The sequence below is a fragment of the Orycteropus afer genome, unplaced genomic scaffold, assembly GCF_000298275.1.
Source record: "Orycteropus afer afer isolate SDZICR_OR568_19922 unplaced genomic scaffold, OryAfe1.0 scaffold00054, whole genome shotgun sequence".
NCBI lineage: Eukaryota > Metazoa > Chordata > Mammalia > Tubulidentata > Orycteropodidae > Orycteropus > Orycteropus afer.
In genome coordinates, this window is record NW_006921641.1 from 14,018,852 (window position 1) to 14,045,002 (window position 26,151).

General features: G+C 37.7%; 1 protein-coding gene across 1 annotated transcript in view; it reads right to left on the minus strand.

Moving 5' to 3' along the window:
- SELENOI (selenoprotein I) overlaps positions 1–26,151 on the minus strand; it is a 49,334-nt gene that overhangs the window by 10,723 nt on the left and 12,460 nt on the right. The window contains exons 2-6 of the mRNA XM_007938882.2: positions 14,651–14,719; positions 14,020–14,128; positions 10,550–10,624; positions 4,764–5,026; positions 3,694–3,802 (exon numbers count right to left, since the gene is read on the minus strand). Of these exons, the coding sequence (XP_007937073.1) occupies positions 3,694–3,802; positions 4,764–5,026; positions 10,550–10,624; positions 14,020–14,128; positions 14,651–14,719 (625 nt within the window). The remainder of the gene's footprint in view (positions 1–3,693; positions 3,803–4,763; positions 5,027–10,549; positions 10,625–14,019; positions 14,129–14,650; positions 14,720–26,151) is intronic.

Here is a 26,151-nt window from a genome sequence, read left to right on the forward strand (position 1 = left end):
AAACTACATCTTTTATTTCTTTGTTAAACAGTACTTAAACCAAACAAATAACCAAATGCACTGCCATGGTGGAGTCGAATCCGACTTTTAGCGACCCCTCCTTGGGTTTCTGAGGCTGTATCACTACGGAAGTAGATTGCCCAACCTTCCCTCCGAGGAGTACTTAATGCACCCAAAATACTTCCTGTGCAGAGTACTTAATTGTGAATTTAAAAACTTATCTATTAAATTCTATATTCCAAATATATAACCCATACATACGCAAATTTGGTTTTGGTATTGCCATAACTGAAGACTAGACTTTACAATAAGGAAATTAACTTCTATGTTAACTACAGAATAAGCACAGCAATAGTCATAAAAAAGAATGAATGGAATGAGATACAATCCAAGGATAACATGGTCACAAAAATATTTTGGATCTGCATACTTCCTGGCATATTTATTAAACAGAAAATTAAAACTACGAACACAAAAAGTACCTTAAAAGATAAAATAGGCAAACAAGAAACCCCAGAGAACATGGTGGAAATAACAGAAACCAGAAAGGGTTCTATTTTTTAAAAACTGAGCTGCTTTTGGTAGGTCTGAGTTTGTGGTAATCTTTCACTAAATATCCCTCTGATCTGCACTCAGGACTGCAGAAGGCAAAAATCTTATTGGCTTGAACTATCAGAGGACAGAACAAAGGGCTAAGAGAGTAAATGAAGATTTAGGAGGTGGAACCCAGAAGCAAGGAAACCACAGAGTATTATTTCTTTTTTGTAGCTGACTATTACTTACCCAGCTATAAAAAGGAGTAAAGTGCTGATATATGCTACAATGCATAGGAACCCTGAAAACATTATTCTTAAGTTAAAGTCAGACACAAAAAGCTTTGGGATGATAGAAAAGATCTGGAACTCGATAGTGGTGATAGTTGCACAACACTGTGAATATACTTAATGCCACTGACTTATACACTTTAAAATGGTTACAATGGTAAATTTTATGTTATGTATATTTTACCACAATAATTTTTACAAAAAAAGAACCATATGGAAATTCAAGAGCCAAAAAATACAGTAATTTAAATGAAAAATTCACTAGATGGGCTCAATGGCAGATTGAAGCTGACAGAAGGAAAAAAGCAGTGAACTTAAAGCTGACAGAAGGAAAAAAGCAGTGAACTTGAACACAAGTAAACAGAAATTAAGCAGTCTAACATACATGTAGGAGCTCTGGTAGCATAGTGGCTACGGCACTTGACTGCTAACGAGAAGGCAAACCCACCAGCCACTCCTTGGAAGGAAGATGGGTCAATCTACTTCCATAGTGATACTGCCTCAAAAACCCAAGGAGGGGTCGCTATGAGTCGGGTCTGACTCAACGGCACATAACAACAACAACAAACATCCATGTAAGTGGAGTCTCAAAAGGAGAAGAGAGAGAAAACAAGTCAGAAAAAATATCTGAAAAAAGAATGGCTGAAAACTTCCTACATTTAGTCAAAATTATTAATGTACAGATCTAAGCAGCTCAATAAACGCCAATAGCAAGCAAGCACACATACACAAAGGCACATCATAACCTAACTGCTGAAAGCCAAAGATAAAGCAAGATCTCGAAAGCAACAGAAAAAAACAGCACATTATATACAGGATGATAATGATATATGAGTTGACTCAAAAATAATAGATGCAAAGGACATTAGAGTAACATATTCAAAATGGTGAAAGAAAAAGAAAGGCAAAATAAAGACATTTTCAGATAAACAAAAACTGAGACAATGTTTGATTACCAGATTTACACTGTAAGAAATGCTAAAGGAAGTCCTTCAGGTCTCTAGGAAAGAGCACCATATGGTAACCTGGACGTACGGGAAGGAATGAAGTACAGCAGAAATCATAATTATACGGGTGTGTATAAATAGTATGTATTAGAAAATAACAAAGGGTGAGTGGGTAGTGATGCATATGAAACAAGATTGGCACTGATACTGAAAATTGTTGAAGCCAGTGATGATATAGAAGGATTTACTACATAAAAATAGAAAGAACAGAAGTATTTGAAATTTTCCATGATAAAAAGTAGGGAAAAAATGGAAAGGGGGTAATACTACTTTCTACATTGGTAGCCTGTCTACCATAGCCAATGAGGCAACTTCTCGTAGCGCCACATAGGAGCCAATCTACCTCCTTGCAAACTTTTATCAAGCTTCCTGTTAACCTTGAGGTTCTAGTCAGATAAATCCGGGCATCCACTTTAATCACCAACAACTATTTATCAGTAGAATCCAACTTAACTTGCTTTGGCCCTAAGGCCCTTGTATCACTTCTATCTACTCAAATCTAGCATTGAAAAAGCTGCTTTATTTATATAGAAACATGGGGCTTTTGTTTTATTTCAGAGGGGTAAATTCAGGTACACTGGAAGTTACCAAGAAAATTATGTACCTATTAGCAGACAAAATGAAAAGTAGCCACTTACTATTCAAAAGTATGTCTCCCATCAGAAGTCTATCTTTAAAGTTAATATTTAAAGAGGCAGCAAATCTACCATAGAACAAGCTACTTAAATAAAATGGTTCATTATGTAATTAAAAAACAAAAAAAATACCAAACCCCTATTACCAATTCACAGGTACCCTTTAAGAGAGTATAAGAACTGCTCCACAGGGTCTCCAAGGCTGTAAATCTTTACAGAAGTAGACTGCCTACCTTTCTCCTGGAGTGGCTGGTGAGTTTGAATCTCTGACCCTTTTGGTTAACAGCCGAATGCTTTAACCACTATACCACAAGAGCTCCTTCATTATTCCATGGTAGGAAATGAAAAATAGCTAAACTTTTTCAAGATAAAGAAGTAACAGTTCATATATTTACCAAAAAATGAACATATGGTAGATTACAAGGAAGGCAAAGTTCCTAAAATACGTATGGTCCAAAGCCACAGAAAAGGCTCAAACCATTCCTTTTCTAAAACCCAGTGCCTAATACACAACATGCTCAGCTGTTTCTAAGCCTTACTTAATTCGCATTCTATTGCCAAGGTTCACCAAAGGAAAGAGGCATGGTTATTTTTAGATAGGAAATGCAGCAATATCTAACAAGTAAGGCTTTTTACTTCTATAAAGGTCTTAGTGCCACTCCTGGTACCCGAAAGTAATAACCCAGATTCCTCTTCCTCTTTGCCTCTTTCCATAACAGCCACTCAGTCATCCTGTAGATATCCCTGATGGCTAAACCAAAGGGGAAACATTACCACTACCAATAACCTTGACCTAATATTCACTGGGTTAAGTAGGAAGGTATGTGAGCAGAACAAAGGCACAATTACTGTATAATAAGTAAAGGCACAAAGTAAATTTTGTTTCATTTATTCTATTTCATACAAACAGTCAACTTGCAGGTAAGTATGAAACCCATACCAAATTTCTACCTAAACGTGCAACCTCCAATGTAATAAAAATTAATTTGAATAGCTGGTTTACAAGGGTCATGTGATTTATTTTTATATTTTCCTCTGATTAGATATAGCTTGGTGCTGAGCAAATAAAAACATACAAAAATGACTCTTTTTCCCCCTTAATGGTAAGGCTGAAATTGTAACGGGTTGTTTTGCTAGCTGGAGGGCCACTGGTAGGGGTTATAGTCAAACACTGACTTTTAATAACAAAGTGATGATTAAGACAGGCTTCAACATGGAGCTTCTTACCAATAATCATTGCAGTGAATAGGTCTCTATATAAGAAATTAAACAGGAAAGGTTCATACCAGGCCTCAACTCCCACAATCGCAGTCACTATGTAGACAAAAGAAATAGTCTGGAAGGAAAATGCAGACAAAAGCATACAGAGGCATTAACAGCTGGAAAGTTCAGGGAGTCAATAATGCCTTACGCAGCATAAGTCTAGTCAGACGTTTTAGCAAAAGCAAGAAGTATGCTTAAACTTGATGTATGGCAAGTCTTCTTGCCTTTAAAATAATTATTCTTGCCATAAAATAACTAACTTCTAAACAATGCAAGCAACTGGCCATCATTTGGAGCACTTTAAGGCACCTCATAAATTGGTTAAACCATAATATAAACAAATTTGCCCACCCAATCATTTCACTCCTCAAACCCAGCCAACTTCTGATTTCTTTACTGGAGCCTTAGGTGCAAACGGGCAAAATGGCAACACAAAAAGCTGGGATTCAAAGGCAGGGAGAGTTAATAGCAAGCCTATGAAGGAGAGAGAAAAATTTCTCTTCTCAAAAGTTGAGGATGAAAACAAAATACCAACAATTTAATTATATGTACATAACTTTCTTTACACAATGAACAGTGGAATTAATGGATATTTAATAGCATTAAAAAATGACTGGTCTAACAGTGGCATTGTGATTCTGTGTATATATGTATATGTATTTAAAAGAGCTCTTAAAATTTAGATATATTTACTAAAATATTTATGACATAATGTCAGGAATTTTCTTTAAAATAACTGGAGAGAAGGGAAGTGAGGAAGGGTAGAGTTTTATCTCTAAAACTAGACTGGCCATGTGATGGTAATTGCTAAAAAGTCAGTCAATGCATATATGGAGTCTACCATACTATATTTTTTAAATTTTTTGTATGTTCAAAATTTTCCATAGAAAAGTAGAAATAATAATAATAATATAAAGAAAAGAAGTACACATCTGTTCTAACCAAAAAGTATAAATGTAATAAAGTAGGAATGACAAAAATGTTCCAAAAACTTCATGGCAATATTGAAAATTTAAGGCAGAACACATACTTACCACCTGGCTAATGTCATATCCCCATGGCAGGAAAAGAATCCCTGTGTTATACTTTTCCCAGTGAGACAGGATGAAGGAAAACAAAACTACCCATAGCAGGAGATAAAGAACAAAAACACTGACACCAGTTGATCCTCGTCCAAAGATGGAATACACAGTTACAACAAAATAAACACATGACCAACTATCCAGACCATGATCAAAAAGCTCCCCCAGGGGGGTACTGGAATTGGTTCTACGGGCTTGCTTTCCATCCACACCATCTGGAACAGAAACACATGCCACAGGAAAAAGGTCAACATCTATATTAAAGTCTTCTTCAATAAATTCTAATAAATAAATAAATAAGCTGAAGAAAAAGAACAAAACAATCAGCATATCATGAAAACAGTAATTGAAGCATAGTTACACAAACCCACTGCCAAGGAGTCAATTCCGACTCATAGCAACCCTGAGACAGAGTGGAACTGCCTCATACGGTTCCAAAGCTGTAAATCTTTACAGACATAGACTGCCACATCTTTCTTCCATAGAGTGGCGGTGGATTCAAACCACCAACCTTTTAAGTAAGCAGTAAGGCTCTTTAACTACTACACCATCAGAGCTTGTTACCGTTACATCAGCCAGTACCAAAAAGAAAAAAAAATCCAATCCTTAATTCTCACAATTCATAGATTACAGAAATAAAATTTGTAATACCTGAAAGTTGAATCTATAAAAATTAAAATATGTAACACACTGAATTCTGAAGAAGCTAGCTCCTTTCTAGTTGGATTCTGAATTCCCTCTGCATCTGCCTAACAACTGGCTGTTCTACTAGTTCAGCCTAACTTCTCAAGACTCCAGCAAACCTCCACTCTCTATTCATGTATAATTCACCAAACACTCCATCCTCCAGGATCCAAAAGCACTCTGTACTTCAGTCATGATACCTATTTCATCCTACTTGATATTGTAGCCCCTTTTTTACAAATCTATCACCTCCACGAGTGCTTTCCGAAAAGGTTTTGCATAGTGGGTGCACAGCAAATGCAAGAATTGAGTGTACTGAAACTGTGCGATGTACTCTTCTCAGTGGGTGAAGATTATAAGGATGAATAAACTAAACTTCTGCCCTCAGAGAATTTATAATTGAGAAAGGAGATAAAACATGAAAAACAACACAAACCATAAAAGAGTGCAGAGGAAAGAAAGGTTCTCTTCAGGCTAAGATCATCTAGAATGGCTTTCCAGACAGATGAAATCTGAGTGGGGATGTAAAGAATGAGTTGGATTTCAGCAGATAAGAGATAAAGGAGTATGCCATTTCAAGAAAAAGAGAGCTATCAGCAAAAAGACTGAGATGGAAAAGCACAATGCACGCTCAGGGAATGCCAAGTAGTTAGTCTGACTAGAAACTACTATGTAAAAGACAATAGAAGAAGGCTAGAAAGGAGATGTCAGCCAATTTAAGTTTTATGGAGTCCGGGGAGCTACTAAAGGTATCTGAGTAAGGAAGTGACAACAGTAAAAGCAATGCTTCAGAAGATTCACTTGCCATCAAGGTGAATGACAGACTGGAAAGGGGGACACTAATTAGCAGGCCCAAACTGAGATGGAATATAGCAGGAATGAAAAGCTGGAGGCAGGTAAGACATTAAGGAGGTAAGTAAGACAGGTTGCAACAAAAGATGTGAAGTCTAAGGACAAGGAGACAAAGGTGGCTCCAAGTTTCCAGCCTGGGTAACTAAGAGAATTGTAGTCTTACTAGAAATAAGGAAGTCAGAAGAAAGAGCAAGACTGAGAGAAAACATGCTTAGTACAATTTTAAACACTGAAATTGAAGTGTTGGCAGGATATCCACACTGCGATGTCAAGTGACGCAATCTAAGGGTACCAGCAACTGCAGAAATAAAGACTAGATACAGGTATGACAATTACCTTACTAGTACTGAGAAAGAATCAAGATTACCAAGAGAATGAGGAGAAAGAGAAAAGTAAGGATAAAGCATAGCAGCAAACCTTCATTTAGGGGCAGAAACAAAGAAGCCTATCAGACTAAAAAAAAACAAACACAAACCCACTGCCATCAAGTAGATTCCAACTCATAACAACTCCTGTCAGATTTCCAAGCCAGTAAACTGTCCAGTCTTCCTTCCATAGAGTGGCTGGTGGTTTTGAACCACCAACCTTCTGGTTACCAATGCCTTAGGCACTGCACCACCAGGGCTTCATATTAGACTAAGAAGTATGATAAAAGCTAGTTCAAAAAGAAGAGTATGAATTAAAAACTTGTTTTTTTCAAAAAAGAAATACAGTGCTAAGTGTACTACAATGAGACTAATAGTAAAGATTCAGATTTAAGAAATTAAAATTTTCTTATAAAATGACTGTGTTTATCTTGCTCACCATAGTACTATCCCTAGTGCCTACCTCAGTTTGTGGCAAACAGGAACTTTGCAAATATTTTGAAGGAATATATGAAAGGAACAACCTCAAACTCCTGCCCAAATACTGCAGATCTCTTTTATATGCGACAGGAAATTTACTGCTCCCCTAAGAAGCTAAAATATTTCCTCGAAACCTTTTCTCATTATTCATCGAGTTACTAATGTCCTATTTTCAGTGCAACTCGTATGCAATTACAAATATTGACTTCATGATTTATATATTAATTAGGTTTTAAACTTTTTCTCCCTCACCCCATTCCAGCTCTACAACTGTGGGGTGCAGATGTTTCAGGGGTTTTTGGTTATTTTAGAAAAGTAACTCAGGATATACACTACATGTTGTGAAAGAGCACCAGTAGGGCCTTGGGCGGCACTCTGTAACCAAACATATTAATGTTTCTGAAGCAAAATATATGAACAGTCACATGAAACAGAATAAAACTGTTATTGTTGTTGTTATTGGGTGCCATCAACTCAGTTCCGACTCACAGTCGTCTTGTGGACTACAAAATGGAACAACGCTCGGTCCTGAGCTAAATCCACAATCACTGCTGTGCTTGAGCCCCTTGTTTCAGCCACTAGGTCAAGCCATCTTATTGAGGGGCTTCCCCTTTTCCACTGACCATCTACTTTACCAAGCATGATATCCTTTTCCAGAGACTGGTCCCTTCATGCCTTCCTTGTTTCTAAGGAGCATTCTAGCAGTACTTCTTCCAAGACAGATTAGTTCATTTTTCTGGCAGTACCCAGTGTACTGGAAGAATATGTATCAATCTTCTTTGATATTAAACATGTATCTGTATTTTTCACCAACACCATAATTCAAACGCATTGATTTTTCTTTGGTCTTCCTTCCTCATTGTCCAGCTTTCACATGCACATGAGACAATTAAAAATACCATGGCTTGGGTAAGGTGCACCTTATGTCTTCAAAGTGACATCTTTACTCTTTAACACTTTAAGGAGGTCTTTTGCAGATTTGCCCAATGCAATGAATAAAGATTATAAATTGTCTCATGTTAGTTCAAGACAGGTTCTTCAACACATAGTTCATGTTAGGTCAGGACTTGTTGCTGGAATTGTGGACCCAAAACATAGGCAGAAGGTACAGTAAGAGGCATCTGGCTCTTAAAAGTCAGAGCTCACAGACCACTCTTACCTCTTCCCTAGTCCTCTAAGCAGTCTCTGGCAACCAAATCCTTTAGCAACATTTTAAAACCTCACCTTTAATGGCAAATACACAAAAGCTTCTGCCTAAATATGTAACTTTTAACAAAGCTTTCCCCAAATTCTTCCAAACTTCACTGATCTCTGGCTTCTCTAAACTCTTGAAGCTCTGGTCACCCACCATGTTAGCATGCAACTGGGTACCGGATTATGCTTTTAAGAATATAAACCAAGTTCATCTGAGAGATCTAAGGAACTTAAAGTAAGGGTCTGCTTTAAAAAAAAAAAATTATTGTGCTTCAGGTGAAATTTAGTTAGCAAGTTAGTTTTCCAATCAATAATTCAAACTCAAATTGTTCTGGGACATTGGTTTCAATTCCTACACTGTATCAGCATTCTCACCTTTTCCTCCCTAGGTTCCTCATTTCTGTTCATCCAGTTTCTCTGTCCCTTCCAACCTTCTCATATTTGGTTTGGGGCAACTATTGCACTTATGGCCACATATTATTGACTGTTCTAAGGAACACATTCTACCCGAGTGTTAGCGTGTTTATTTTATAGACTCGCCTGTTAATTGTCTGAAAAGGAGCCTTTAAGCGTGTCTTCAGTTTCAAGTTAGAAGGTTATCTTAGGGCAAAATCTTAGGTGTTCCTCCAGTTTCCTTCAAACCAGTTAAGTCTGGTCTTTTTTTTTTTTCTTTTTAAAATTTTGTTCTACATTTTTTTTACCCATTCTAACTGGGACCTTCTATTGTGGTCCTGATCAGAATGATCAGTAGGGGCACCATCTAGTTCTTCTAGTCTCAGGTTAGAGGAATGTGTGGTTCTTGTGGGCCATTAGTCCTCTGGACTAATTGCTTCTTTGAGTCTTCTGTTTTCTTCATTCTCCTTTGCTCCAATCAGGAAGAGACAAAGGGTCTATTATTTTACAGGTATTTAAAACTATTACTTGGCCCTTAGACACCCTTCAAGCTGGGAACTGAACACAATCACCATGGCTCTACTTTCAGCCAAACCATACGCAGATTTATAAGGTGAACAACAGCAGGAGGCACACACTCATTAGAACCATCAGCCAAATGAGACCAAAAGGGCAGCGTTTGTCCGGGGATAAAGCTCAGAAGGCAGGAAGGGATAGAAAAGAAGGACAAAGGGAAATTGAGGACCTGAAACAACAAGCAGATGGTACAGCACATCTAAAGCACAAGAAGGAAGTGAAAACAGGGCTATTACATTGGGGGTTACAATGAATTTCACAAAACAAAATGTATAAATTGTTGAATGGAAAACCAATTTGTTACATCAACTTTCACTCGAATCACAACTAAAAAAATGTAAGAGGGAGAAAAGAAATAAAAATAAAAACTATTTACTGACTTTCCACTATGTGTTAGGCACTGTTCTAAACATAGAGGATACAGCAGTGAAAAAAACAAAATACCCACCCTCAACAGACCTACATATGTTCACATTTTAGTCAGAACAGACAGACAATAAACAAGTATACAAGCAAACAGATACTATGTCATGTGGTTTTAAGTGCTATGGAGAAAAATAAAGCAGGGAAGGAGAACAGGCAGAATGTAAGACAAGCCATGGAGATAATCCCAAGGAAAAGCATTCCTAGTAGAATAAACAGTATAGCCTAGCACTGCAGATGTTTCTGACCACCCCTCTAGCAAGGAAGAACTGATCATTTCACTATGCGTCCTCCCACTGTGGTGATACATATCTTTATTACAGCATCTCTCACTATCCTGTAATTATTTGATGCTATGTCAGTACTACTTCCCAAATTTAAGGGCAAAAAATATAGTCTTTTCAGGGATTAGCAAATATGTTTTGTAAAGGGTCTTTGTGGGTCACACTACTGTTTCCACTACTCACCCACATCATCAGAGCAAGAAAGCAGCAACAGGCGATTTGTAAAGAAGGAGCATAGCTTTGTTCCAGTGAAACTTTATTTTCAAAAACAGGTGATGGGCCAGGTTTGGCCTGAAGACTATAGTTGGCCAATCCCTATCTTATTCTTTGTACCCCTAGCAATGAATGACATTTTTCACAGAGAAACTAAACAACATGCATCAAATTCAACCAAATACTAATAAACTTAATTAAACTGAACAGGTGGCTACCCTTGCTAACAGACTGACCAGCCACTGACGAAAATGATTATTTGCCAATGTCTTACCTAGAGTGTAGGCTATGAAGTTGAGGATGCCCACTACAATCCAAACCCAATCAGGTACATGCTTGTGACCTGGTGCTGCAAAGTGAAGCAATTGAAATTTTAATCCAGTTTAAGTACAACATTTCTTACCATAATATACATTGCTAATGAGAAATGTTTCTGTTTGTCAATTAGAGGGTAAAATACTTCCACAATATATTTTGAATGTAGAACTAAGTAAAATATTAAAATGTATCAGTAAACTCTGGCTAAAGCAAAGAAGTGTATTTCCCCAGTCCCTCCCTAGACAGTAAACATTTATTTTGGGTTTTAATGCTAACTTAAGACTGAGTATTCATGTTGACTTGAAAATTATATATGTGCCCAGAATGAAAAATAATATATTTTTAGAGTTAAAAAGAAAAAAAAAACAACCTTTAGTATAATCTAATCCTCATTGCTTCTGAAAATACTACAACCATGCATTGATCCTTTTCTTTACTGGCCCTTTACTTTCTCACTTTGTTATTAATTAGCTAAACAAAAGATCTTTTCATTTGGGTACAGATTACCTCAACTGGAGGATGTTGGCATAAGAATCATTCTAAAATATCCTTACCTCACTTTTTCCCCTATGATATAACTAAATCCTGACTTTGTAATCAAGCAGCAATGTGACCTTGAATATAACATTCAACCTCTCCATCTCCTATTTCCCAAATATGAAATAAGGCATCCAGAGAAGATAATTTATCTGGTCCTTTAAGTGCTAAGACTTGAAAAAATACTGTTATTTTAATTCTCTTAATAATCATGATAAATTATCTTATTTAGACTAGTCAAATAAAAATATTTTTGGTTACAAATATACACTTTTGAGGATGTTCTGAAGAATAAAACAACAATACAAAAACCATGCTTACGGAATTTAATCTGATTCATTGTTCACATGGAACTTGGGGATCATCTAATGATTCAGAGTTGGTATTTAAGATTCAATTATCATTTTATTATATGTACAGAAGCAATGGCTAGACATTTCAGTTGATAAAGTGGCATAAGTATAGGTTCAATATTCAGAATTCTATAACTTCAAAAGTCAAAGTGTTTGAAACTCTGAATTTTCCTACAAAAACAATTTTGTCAGTGGTTGTTAACGTCCCCAAGTCAGCCAAAAAAAGCCTGCTGAATCTCAATGGATGAATTATAAAACTAACACTATATTATCTAACTTGGAATGCAAAAAATAATCTACCTCAATCCGTCTGTTCCTGTCAGCTTAACCAAATGGCTAAGCAATGAAAATAAATCTTGTTTCCCACTACAAGCACATCTCAGAAATACTGCAGTTTGATTTCAGACTACCACAATAAAGTAAATGTCACAATAAAGTGATTCATATGAATTTTTTTATTTCAGTGCATTTAAGTTATGTTTACACTATACTGTAATCTATTAAGTATGCAATAGCATTACAAAAAAGTTTGATATTGTGGGAATTACCAAAATGTAACAAAGAGACACAAAGTGAGCACTACAGTTGGAAAAATGTCACCAAAAGATTTGCACCACATGCCCATGACCGTGTACAGGGTGGCAGATGATGTTTCTACTACATGCGTAGCTGTATGTGCTGTAAGAATGTCCAGGTGGACAGTAGTGCTAACAAGGAGCAAGATTGTGGTGGCTTCTTAGACACAGCCAGCTACCCTGAGGAAATGAGCAGTTGGACCTGTGGGCTTAAGACCATGGTCACAGGAGACATCAAGCTCAATTGGCATAAAATACTACACAAAAACATTGTTCTATATCCTGCTTTGGTGAGTAGTGATTGCGGTCTTAAAAGCTTGCGAGGGGCCTTCTAGATACAATGAATAGTCTCCTCATCCAGAGCAAAGAAGAATGGACAAAACCAAAGATGCATGGAAACCATTAGTCCAAAGGACTGGTAGATCATGTGATCCTCAGCCTATATGACCATGACACCAGATGAATTACATGGTGCCTGTCTACCACTGCCAACCACTTGGAGGGAGACTGGTGCAGGAGATCCTGGATAGAGTGGGAGAACAATGTGGAACAAAACTCAAAATCATTAAAAAAAAAAACCAAGTTTCTGGTCTGATAGAGCCTGGTGAGACCGCTGAGACTACGGCCCCTAGTTACACTTCAGGTCTGGAATGGAACTCACTCTTGTGGCTTCCAGCCAAACAAAGACAGGCATATGGGTTGAACATTCACATCAGGGGGATACACTTTTTTGGAGCAATCAATCATGGGAGAACAGAAGGGCAGTGTTCACACAGGGAGATAGCTCAGGGGGCAGGTGTGCATTGGAGAGGGAAGGATACAGGGAAGAGGTAACTATGGGAAGGAAGTGGGAAGAGAGCTGTTACACTGTGGGGAATTGCAGTCTATGTCATGAAACAAAATGTGTATGAAATGCTATATGGAAAATGTATTTGTTCTGTAAACTTTCACCCAAACCACATTAAAAATAAATAATTTTTTTTTAAAAAAAGATTTGTACCACACAGAGTTGCCACAAACCTTCAATTTATAAAAAACACAATTACCTATGAAGCACAGTAAAGCAGAGTGCAATAAAATGAGGTATGCTTGTATTCCCCTTCATCCCAAATACTCCAGGACCTAAGATTCTCTCCTATGGCCTAAGGCAGAAGCCAAGTGCCTGATTAAGGGAGGAATAAGAAAAAAGGTGAAAGATACTGGTGTTGGGTGGAAGGAACTTGAAAACATGTTCCAAAAAGGCTTTTTTCTTCTGTTCACCATAAGAGAGGCCAGACTTCTACAAATGTCCATTTAAACTCTAAGAAGCATTTTCAGAGGAAACTGGAGTTATTAAACGCAAGTGGAAATGCTGAGAAGGAAAGAGAGACCCCATACTCTTTTTCTTCTCTGACTAGAAAAAGGGAAGGGAAGTTCCTAGAAACTGGTAGGCATATTGAGCTCTCTGTTTGTGCTCACTTTTTAGGCAATGTGTAGCAGTCCAAATTTTCTATCTTCTTGTAAATCCAATTATTCTTTATTTACGAAATTCCATTGCTCTTTACATGTTGTTGTTGTTATGTGCCATCGAGTCAGACCCGACTCATAGCGACCCCTCCTTGGGTACCTTCCTTCCGAGCAATGGCTGGTGGGTTTGAACTGCCAGCCTTCTGGTTAGCAGTCAAGTGGCTTAGGTAATATGCTACCAGAGCTCCTTATATAGCATTCTTAAATTCAGGAGGCAAATTGGTATTAAATTTCCAGAAATATATATGTATGTATAGAACAGACATATGTATGGAAATATACATGATAGATTATAAAAACATAACTTAGCTTCTATATACAATTCTGACATTTTATATACCATTAGAAAATATCCAAAAGTTTTCAGAGATATAAATATGTTAAAAGAACTAGAAAATAACCACATCTCATTTTTCACCAGACATTTAAAATTTCTATCAAAGTAATAATCTTACCTGAAGCATAAAAGTCAGGATCAAAGTATGCCATAAGTAGAAAATTGAATACAACCAGTAGAAAGCCAGAAAAGGTTATCAGATTTGGAGCCAGCCAAGTAGGAAATACCTATTTTTTTCCCAAAGAAATTATAAAATAATTAAAATAGAGGAATCTCTCTCTAATGTATACAACATGTAGATCTGACTCATAATAAAAGCTGTAAATTTGAAAGATCAAATTTTATATATTAAATGTAAAGCAGTCTGCTTGATAAAAATAAGCATTTCTTTCTTCTTTCCACCCTCCATATTTCCACTTTTTCTATAACAAACAAACTTTTATAATCATAAAATCAAATTTATTTTAAAATATTTTAAAAGGCACTTTACAAAGATGATACATTCCAGAGTATAACAGATAAGCAACAAAGCATTGGGGTAAATTGTAGTCAATGTCATGAGGCAATGAGTGTGAACTGCTGTATGGAAAGTGAATTTGCTCTGTAAACTTTCACCCAAATCACAATTAAAAAAAAAAAAAAAAAGATATGCAACATGTTTACCTAGACATTATTATTAAAGTGAGAGTTACATTCACAACACCCATAAAATGACTTAAAATATTTAAAACTTACGAAAATTATCTTACCTTTACTATAGTGTTCCAAAATGGATGCATGACATACAAAGACAGGGGATTGGTATCCACAGCACTATACTGTTAAGAAACGAAACAACACATTTTGAGTTAGTCCTTGCTTACTAGTCAACAAGAACAATATTCCTCAAATGAAAATAGTATAACAAATAACTTGTAAAATACATCTATAATGTCCTCATCTCAATTACAAAACTAGAATCACAATATAAATGGCGAAAATACTGTGAAGCACAGTCAGATACCTTTCTTTTTTGGTGGGGGCGTGGAGTAAGACTCAAGGGAAAGTCTAAAGATCGATGTCCAAATCAAAGATTTACTCTTATTGTGGTTGTTTCATCCATACATATTCACCCAGTGTCCAAATCACCAAGATCAACACTGATTCATCCTTCCCTCTCAAGAGGCTTTTATAATATTACAGTATTTCAGTAGAGAAATATACATCACTTACACATTCTCCCAGTTATGCAGCATCAGTAACACTGTGTGAATTCAAACATGGATCACACACTTTCTCAACCTCCTTACAATTTAGAGGAATCTAGTGTCTTTTCCCCCGATACCATTTCTAATACACTTATTAGCTGTGCAATTGTAGATAAGATACTTAACCTCTCCGTTTTAGTTTCTTCACCTGTAAAATGAGATGACAGCTCTTACTTCAAGGGATGGGCATAAGAAATAAGTTAATGAGCCATGTAAAGAAAGTGCTTGGAACAGTACCTGGCCAACAGTAAGTGCTATCTAAGAATCAGCACCAGAGAAACAACAGATCCCTTGATGTCAGGAAAGTGAACAGAACAAATCAGCAAAGGAAGACAAAGGGAGGTTAGGGTCATGTGGTAATTGAGCTCATTTCTGAATTATTGAGACAGCTAATAAAAAGGAAATTTTAGCAAGTGCATGCATGTAAATATATAGAACCTTAAGAGTCATGTAGAACACTTACTTATTTGACACACACATACTGGAGTTCCTGGTAAGTAGGAAGCACTCTACAAGGTATGGGAAAGAAGGGATACAAACAAAGCTATTAAGAGATAATTCTCACCCTCAGGAAGTCGAGAGCATTATCTGGGCTAATATTAACAAATTCATCTGATATTTACACAATGTTCTATGAGTCAAATGTGTGAAAACAAGTTTTGATGGTGTTTTGTCTTTATGTTTAGAGTCTATTTAAAATAGTAAGCACATGAGTATCTAATTCTTTTAAAAATCATAAAGATCAGAATTTCTTCCTGAATGTTTTTATGACTATGCAGGAAATACTTTCCCATCAGTGTTTCAAGACTTAAATGAGTGATGGAACAAGAAAGTAAATAAATAGAAAATTTAAAAAATACTATTTAGCAAAGAGAATTAACTAGTTAAGTCAAATATTTCTTCAGCGTCTAAGGTTTCATTTCTTCAATCCATCCTTACTAAACGGATAACCGAGGCAAAAGACCTAGGACAGGTTGTTGTTGTTGTTGTTAGGTGCCATCAAATGGGCTCCGACTCATAGCGACACTATGTACAAGAGAACGGAACAGGACAGGTAGTGAAAAGGAAAGGGTGATAGCGAATGCAGGCTTACTTCCACTGGCCAGAGGCGGAGGCTAGGAGGCTGCATCCAGACTCTGAGCAGCAGCCTGTTTAAACTACTATTACTGTTGTTACTAAAAACAACTCTCACTTGCATGGCACTCTATAACGTACAAAGCTGTTCACATCATATATGTCACTGTATCTGAACCTCCACAGAATGAAGGAGTCAAACTGACAAGACTTTGAATTTAAGCCTTCAGGCTAGAGGATACAGAATTGACATGAAACCCTAACAATTGCCAATGGCCAGATGGGAGGGCCCTGGCCTTCTCCACTTCGTGAACAGTCTGCACCTAGACCCACATAATACGGCCTGCAGGTCAAATAACCTTAAAAAGCACGCATTTCAAGACCCCCACCTACAGCAAAGTACAAAAGTTGTAATATGTTCAAATTAGAAGAAAATGGCTTAAGATATCCTATGAATACAGTGTACCAAGTAAAATGTTCTTAATATAAATGTTTGCCGAATGACCTTCATGCAAATTAAACCACTGATACTGCCATGTTGAATTGAAGATTTTACTCAGTTTCTTATCATTTTAACTTAGATTTAAAAGAAAGTCCTTTACAGATTAACATTTTGATTTGGAAAGCTCCTATTTTTAAGTTCTGAAGCATTAATTCTAGATCTGTACTTCAGGAATCTACTAGAGATAGGAAGAGAACACAGAATTAAATACAAGAAGGCCAGTTCACATAATTGGACATTAGTTATTTAACATTTAATAATGACTGATGAGCTCAAGTCTAGCAAGAAAAATTAACATAAGATTACAAAAAAAAACAGCAAACAATAAAACTGAAGAACACTCTATGCTCCAGTCTCATACACCTATATATTTTTCAAAGTCCCTATCGTTATGAACATTCAGCTGTATGACATTCAGCTGTCCTGTGAATCAATAGGAGGAAGGAAGAGTGGTGTTCAAACCTTCCACATTCATGAAATTAATAAGTAAAATATAAATTTTTAAAGGTATTATACTAGATTTAGATTATTTGTTAATGTCTGTTAAATGTATTTTATTTTCTATTGGAATGCTGTTTCAGTAGACACCAGAAAGCCTGAACCAAGTGGGTAACCCACTGTTAAGGCCTACTGTGTCTTGCTTGGTCACAATCATGGGACCTAAGCTAGTGCTAGAGAAATGCTTGAACCACAAGAGAGCTCAGAGGATGTCCAATATAATTAATAATCCAGTGCATGCCTGACTCTCCTATCTCTAAAAATAGGTTTAAAGTCATTTAGCCTTTATATGAACTACTGTATGGAAAATGAATTTGTCCTGCAAATTTTTACCCAAATCACAATAAAAAACTATTTTTAAAGCTAGGAAAAATGGAATGGTATATTTATCCCACCTATGAAAGAGTGATACATGATTAAATGGAGGCCATTATACAAACTTTCATACAAGAATAAAATATGAAAAATGCTTCTGATTGCAAAGGACACATTACCTCCAGAAGTAACTCAATGCAATGTAAAAACTTTTCTACACACTAATAAAAACCTTCCATCTCCCCTTATTTTCTACCGTTTGTCATTTTGCTTTACAAAGTTAAGCAGAAAAGGGTCTTATTTTTCTTCCACATGATATTCCTTCAAATATCTGAAGACAGCTCCCTGTCATACCTAAATCTTCCTTTCACAGCTGAACATCCTAGGTTCCTTTTGCTGCTCCTCATTTGCTGTAGTTGCAAGCTCCTTCATCATCTAGGTCTAGTTCTCTTGACCAAGCATTGGCAAGCTTTTTCTATAAAGGTAAATATTTTAGGCTCTGTGGGCCATATGGCCTCTGTTAACAAACAATTACTCAACACTGCCACTATAGCTCAAAAGTAATCAAAGACATGTCAATTTAGTTTTGTGTATTTCACTGTACATAAATTATATTTCAGTAAAATGTATCCAAAAAAAAAAAAAAAAAGTAACCAAAGACAATACATTAAAAAATTCACAAAACAGGTGACCAGGAAGCTTTAGGTTGGCAAACCATGTTCCAGACAATCCAATTTGTCACAAAACCAACACAAAGGTGGGATCCAGGGCAAAAAGAGTATTTCAAGATGTATAAGCAGAAAGAAGAACATGACTACAAGCCCTTCTTCCTCAACATTTTATTTCTCTAACTGCTGCTCAACATATTTCATGTGGCAATGAGAGCACACTGCATGCAGCCTTACATACAACTTTACAGTCCTCAGGTCCTTCTCATATGGGCTGCTGAGCCATCTTTCCCAACATTAATATGAGGTTGTGCAATTGTTTAAACCTAAAAGTGTAAAGTTTTACCACCTCAACATTTCATCTCGCTAGAAGGAAGGGTGGGCAATCTACTTCCGTAGTGATACTTCCTCAGAAACCCAAGGAGGGGTCGCTATGAGTCGCATCCGACTCGAAGGCAGTGTGTAGAGTCAGCTCATCCTTCTACCCTCTCAGATCTTTTCAGATCCTGACTCAGTTATCCAAGGTAATAGCTGTCTCTCCCAAAAATCTCAGCATATAAATCTTGTTGTGCTAATTAATACTTTCTCATAAGTTTCTACAAAAATGCTGATCAAGGTAGACATTTTAAACATTTCCCTCAAAGTTACCATTACCCCATTTAATAAGGTAGAATTCTGCACTGTCATCTAGGGCAATTATTTCTCTGTTATCCATAAGGGAGCTCTGATAGTGTAGTGCCTGAGGCATCTGACTGCCAACCAGAAGGTTGGCGGTTCAAACCCACCAGCCACTCCTCAGAAAGAAGGTTGGATAATCTACTTCTGTAGAGATACTGCCTCAGAAACCCAAGGAGGGGTACTATGAGTCAGATCTGATTCAATGGCAGTGAGTTTGGCCTTTTTTTGGTTATCCATAAGAAAAGTTTTTTTTTCCTTACGCTGATGACATTTTTCATGTTGCACCACCATTATTGCTATCCTTTTTCAAAATATTCCACCACCCTTGGCATAAACACAATGCCCACAAACAAAAGCTCTCCCTTTTTGATGAAGTCTTAATGAAAACCAGAATTACTTTGGAAAACATTTTGTCAAATACAAATTGTCGAAACTTTTTTTATGTTGGTCCAAATCAGGAAATAAAGCAGATTTTATTCTTCATTCATTCATTGACTCAACAAAAACTCATGATTGAGTGCCTATGATTTTACAAGGCACTGCATTAGGCCAGGGCTCTGGTAGCATAGTGCCTAAGGCACTTGACTGTTAACCAGAGGGCGGGCGGTTCAAACCCACCAGCCACTCCTCGGAAGGAAGATGGGGCAATCTACTTCCATAGTGATACTGCCCAAGGGGGGGTCGCTATGACTCAGGTCCGACTTGACAGCACATAACAACAACTACAAATGCACGAGGCCACTAGGAAGAGAATGGTGAACAAGACTGAAATGTTTCCTGTGCTCATCAAGTTAGATGATAAGCAAGAAAACAATCACAAATTGTAACAACTACTACAACCAAAAGAAGCAGGGTGTTGTGGAAAAGGGCAACTGGGTCAGGGAGTGTGCCTGATCAGAGCGGTCAGAGAAAGCTTCTCTAAGAGGGGGACATTTAAGCTGAATTCTAAAAGATTGAAAGACAGTCAGGTAAAAAATGTATGAGACATAATAGTGACTAAAAGAAGCCACACACTAAAAAGAATATGCTGTAGAGTCCATCCAAATGAAGTTCAAAAACAGACAAAGTTAATTTATGGCAAAAGAAGTCACAGTAGTAGTTTGGTAAGAGGGACTGAATAGGGGCATACTGGGGTGCTAAAAAAGTGCTCTGGTGGTAAAGTGCCTAAGGCATCTGACTGCTAACCAGAAGGTTGATGGTTCAAACCCATCAGCCACTCCTCAGAAGAAAGATTGGGCAATCTACTTCCATAGAAATACTGCCTCAGAAACCCAAGGAGGGGTTGTTATGAGTCGAATCAACTCGATGGCAGTGATTTTGTTTTTTCTATTTGGGGGTGCTAGAAATAATTACGTATCTTGATCAAAGTGATGGTTATATGAGTATACATACATGTAAAAATTCATTAAGTTATACACTTAAGACCTGTGCACTTATATATAATTTATATGTGAAAGAGAGAAAATAAAGACTCTGTGTGACAGTGATAGTGACAGTGTTTGCGTGCATGTGGTTGGTGTACAGGTGTTGAGTGGGAGAGGTGATGCATACCAAGATACCTTCTGGGGAGAAGGAAGAACAGAATGTGCAAAGACCACAAAGCTAGAAATAGCTGAAATACTTAAGAAAGGCCAATACAGTTAAGGCTTAGTGAGCAAGAGTGGTATGAAATGAGCGTGGAGAGGTAGGAAGACACCACCCTACAGGACCATGGCGAGTTTGGAGTTTATTCTAAGCATAATATGTGTTGTGATTTATATTTTCAAGCAATCACTCTGATTGCAGTATAGACAATGGACTGGAAGGGAGTGAAAACGCAAGTGGAGAGACCAGTCAGGAGACCATTACAGTACCTCAGGCAAGAGACCACCGTGGGTTAGACAAGGCGTAGCACAACAGCTTCTAAAATATTTCCAAAGTAGACTGTGAAGTGCCCAGGTTTGAGAAGGTATCAGAAATGTGAATCCTACCCCTTCCCTTAATTTAAAAAGGATACTGGTTCTAATTAAAGGATACTATGAAACTACTTCCTGGGTGCTTGGTGTCAGAAACCGTGGGATTCGTTGCAGTGGTTACAGACTCATAGAAGCATGAGACTTTGTAAAAGAAAGAAGGAAGGGGCCTAGGAATTGAAACTTTGGATTCTTAGATGGTTACTTCGTTTGATGTTACCTCTTAAAGGAGATAATTGATCCAGAGGCTAGGGCTTTTGGTTATAACCAGCCAAAGGCCCAAGGCCATATACATAGAATGGGATGGTAATCAAGCTGAAGAGATAAACCTGCAATGTCTTTAAAAGGATTATGTGTTTTGGATTATGTGTTTACCTGAATGTACTATGGCTACTGAATGTTCTCTTATCTGCTTGTACATTAGAAACAATTATGGGGTATGTGAATAACAGAGAGTGTGTAAGTCCACCTTCAGCCAATACTTGATTGGTAAATTAAAAGGGGAAATAGAATTTGCCCAGCAGAAACACAGGCTTTTGTTTTAAGCCCTGTGTGTAGAGAGTACTAGTTCAGGTAGAAAGCCTGAGCCCCACCCAGTACTACTGAGGGAATGGAAGATTTGCATTTGAAGAGAAGACCTGAAGAGAAAAAAAATGACTGTTTGGCTTTTTGAATTTACAGCAAGCAGATAGGCTTTCGGTGCATCAAGGCCGGAAAGTCATGGTCCATGAGGAAGCCAGCGAGGACTTGCTGCTCGCTTATGACCACTTGGGTCCACCTGAGTGGAAATGGGGGAAGTGCAGCAAAGAAGAAACAGGCTGAGTTTGGTACTCTTTGACCTAGGCCCAGAGGCTGGGAATGAGAGGAAGGGCTGGCTGGTCTGAAGCGCAATGAGTTGTGAGCCTACGGGCATTGAAATAGTCCCCGAGGACTGAAGATGTGAGAGAAGGTGCTGGCTGGTCTGAAGTGAAGGGAAGAGTGTGACTCCCAAACTTGGCAGCTGTACCCATGACCTAGCTGGGATGGCTAGGGCTGAGCTGACCAGAACCCGACCAAACGAAGAGGAAGATGGTTGACACTGAGCTGGTGTTAAGTTGCTGCAATTTGATGGCTTGTGCTGGGCTGGACTTTGCTTGTTTATCCAGATGCCTGAAGTTTCCATGCAGAACAGAAGATTCTCCAGAGAGAAAGGACCATGCTTATTTCCTTAGAGTACTGGTTTGATAGGGATGGGCAAATTAGAAATTGGCTATTTAAAATGGGGGGAGATAAAGGCATGAAGTGGCAGGCTTAAACACTTTCATGGGTATGATTATTCTTAAACTGATGGTGAAGGGGATTTTTTGGGATGTGAATTTTTGAAGTATAAAAGGGATAATGGCTAGAAAAGCCAGGGGGTGGCCTGCAGTGTAGTAAATTACTTTGTGTGGCTTTTCTACCCATAAGTCATTGTAAACTCAGTGGCCGAATGAGCAACTGAGGAGCTTCTGATTGTAAATGTTATCCACCTGGGTTATTTCTGTTGGCGTGGCACAACGCAATGTTATGGGCGGCTCACTCTCAGGTGCTTAGAATTCTGTTGTTATGACTGGTTGGTGTGGCCACTCTGCTAAGTTCAAAAGGAGGCCTCCTAGAGGCAGAACTCTCTCTGACCGCTGGTTGAGGAAGATGTGCTGCTGAAAGAGACACATGCTCCTGAAAGAGACATGTGCTGCTGGGAAAGAGACTGTGAGAGACTATTGGCTGAGGGATGGTGGGCTGGAAGAGAGACTGAGCGTTTTTCCTAAACTTGAATTATAGCCTGGTGCTTTCCTAATAAATCCTGTAACCTGCGAATTCTATGTGGCTACTGCAGCGAATTATCGAACCCAGGAGAGAGGTGATGGGTGCTCTGGGAGGAACGGTTGGAGAAAAGGCTGGAGGGAGGCAGCATGTCTAGCCTCGCAGGAATAGGCCTTGGGCTATGGATGGTGATTCTGTCTTCCTTTTTGGGATTAGAGGTCAGATGATGTGGCCTCCCTGCCCTTTTTGCAGTGCTGTATTTTAAATCCTTTCTGTGCACTGCTAAGAAAAGTGAATTGGCATGCCTTTGAGCAAATACAGAGCTTTAGATAATTTAGCAATCAGACTGAGGCTACTGTCCTAAGTAATGCTCTACTATCTATAATAAGCAGCTTTTGTTTATCTTCTAGTCAATATAAGGAGAAAAGGACTCTTACTGCTAAATGATTTTTAACGCAAGGCCTGCCTTTATCCATCTGAAATATAAACCTCCTACTTGTCAAACATATTTTAGTTAAATGTGGCAAGTCATAAAATGAAGCTTGAGAACAAAATAATTCATAAACTGCACTGACTGTTAATCACTTCAGATGGAAACAAACTCAGAATGATACTTCTGTTTTGTTTAAGTATTTCCAAAGTTCTAAAGTTCAAAGTCATCCATGGCTACTTCGTTTGAGGAGTAAAAAGCCAGATAGACACAAAGAACCCATTTTAGTTCACAACTGGGTTCACTGTATGACATTATAATATTTATTGTACAGAGCAACTTTGGAGACATCCCTCAAAGAGAAACACAATCTCTCTTAAGAACTTGGGAGAGAAAAAAGCATCACTTCTCTGTTTTTCTTCCTCTGCACAATACAGCTCTGCATCTGCTATGATACTGAGGTTGGGCCCTTGCTAAAACCAGTGCTCCAGTGGAAACTGTTACTGAAGCTAAAACTCCCTCAATTCCTCATGAAGGAAAAGTCACCATCAATTTAGTGGTCAACACCTGTACCTCCCCTTACAGAGCTTTTAAATACCTCATTTCAAATGAGAAACAAGGTACTATAAAATTCAGCAAGTAGTCACTAAATATCTATTAAATGCAAGACACTGTATTAGAAAACAATCTACCAAGATGTGAAAAAAAAAAAAAAAAAAAAAAAACACTCAATCTGGGCTTAGAAAGCAGAAAGACAGGTTATACTAATCTTAGGAGAGAAATAAAAGTTTCTTAAAGTACTTTTTACCTGCATAAGACTTTAAAAATGATATCCACAGAACATGACTCAGTGAGCAATGAGATCTCATATTACAGAATACTGTCATTAAGAGCTGCTAACAAGTCAGGGAAGGAGGGTGATGAGAAATCAGAGAAGAGCTAGAGCAATGAGACAAGTACAAGCAAATCATGATGACAAACAGGTTTGTTTGCTTCACTTAAACAATTTATAATAAACCCTAACAAGAGCTGAGACATAAGATGAAAGGAGGGGTGGAGAGAAGGAACTTGAAATTCCAAACACATGATAAAACGTGTAAGCCTTGTAGATTCTTAATCAGGAAAGCAGTATTTGAGAAAAATTATTTATTCTGTTCATTGTACTGTTACATATAATTAAAAAGAGGAAGAAACCTGAGGTCAAAAATTACCTGTGGGACCCAAGCCAGACAGAGACCTCTGAATTATCAGTCTGTCCATTAAGTTGTCACCCACAACTTCCATTCCTAAAATATACTTTATGTTACTGTAACTTCCTGGGGTGTGTCCATGTTTCCTGCTTGCTAATGTTCACAAGCAAGGAAGCACAAATGTAAAGTTTTCTTTTTTATGTAACACTAATATAGCACTGGGAGCTCTGGTAGCATAGTGGCTAAGGCACCTGACTGCTAACCAGACAGCTGGCAGTTCAAACCCACTAGCCACTCCTCGGAAGGAAGGTTGGGCAATCCTACTTCCATAGTGATACTGCCTCGGAAACCTAAGCAGGGGTCGCTATGAGTCAGGTTTGACTCGACGGCACATAACAACAACAACAACAATATAGCACTATGTGCCAGGCATTGTTCTAAGCATTTTACAAATACTAACTCATTCAATCCTAAGAACGATCCTACAATGTAGGTACTACTTTGTTTCACAGATGTGGAAACCTAGTTGGAAAGGCTCAAGATCACACAGCTAGTAAATGGGTTCTTTTTAATTTAGTTACTAGTCCCAAAGCTAATTATTTCATCAACTGTGCTTTATCTCAATTAAAGCTAACAGTAAATGAAATGTTCTTAATAATCAACTAAATGTAAGATTAACAAATCAAGCCCACTTTCCCCAACTAATAATTTTAAAACTGGGGAACAGAGAAGTAAACAAAATCAGTTCTTTCTTTTTTAATGTATATTTTCCCCATCTGCAAACATTAGTCATGTATTCAATTAAGCGTGTAATTGAAGGTCTGTAATTCTAATGTTTATATATATATTGGGCAAAAACACCCAGTAACTGGAAGACAAGAGTTTGTATTTCATTCTTACAGCACAGCACATGGAATTCAAAATCTCAACTCCACCACTTACTAGCTGAGCAAGTTACTGTGTCTCAGTTTCCTTACCTTTGAAACAGAGATAACACTTATTTTGCCTTACATAGCAGTTGAGACTATTAAATGAAATAATATATGTGAAGCACTTAGAGCAATACCTGGTATGTAGTAAGTGATACTGCCTCGGAAACCCAAGGAGGATTCACTATGAGTTGGGTCCAACTCAACAGCACATAATAACAACAACAGTAAGTGCCATACAAATGTTTGCTATTATTATTACTATTTTTCAATATTTATGATGATATTGCTTTCACCATTGTAACTTTCCTTCACTATGTCCTTAACATAACATGGTAGTTAAAGTCTGTGTGTCAGCTTGGCTGGCCCATGGTTTTGAGTGGCTTGGTAGCTGGTCATAGTTATTCCCCATGATGACAATGTGATCACCTACATGGTAAAATCTGCTGTGAACAGTTAATGAGATGCCTTTGGGGTATGGCCTGCTTCCAGTATACATGGAGAATCCTTAGGAAAGTTCTCTATTTGGCATATTTTAGCCATGTTGCCTGCTGGTCTTAGATTGTGCCATTTTACCTGCCAATCTTGGGTTTGTCAGTCTCAGCAGCCAACAGCTGTGTGAGTTACAAGAAGCCTCCAAGTTCAATGGATATACAGGTGGATAGATGTATGGACAGGCTGAACTATTAGGTATGTCTATGCAGGGGGGAGTGTGCCCAACACTATGGACAGAGTTGGCAGACAATGTTTCTACAAGTATATTGTTATGTTCTATAAGAATTCCCAGGTATATAGTAGAGCTGACAAGGGACAAGGTTGTAGTCATTTCTTGGTCACAGGTAGCTACTCAGAGGGAGCGAGTAGTTGGACCTGTGGGCTCGGAACCATAGTCTCAGGGGACATCAAACTCAATTGGTATAACATACTACACAAAACATTGTTCCACATCCTACTTTGGCAACTAGCGACAGGAATCTTAAAAGCT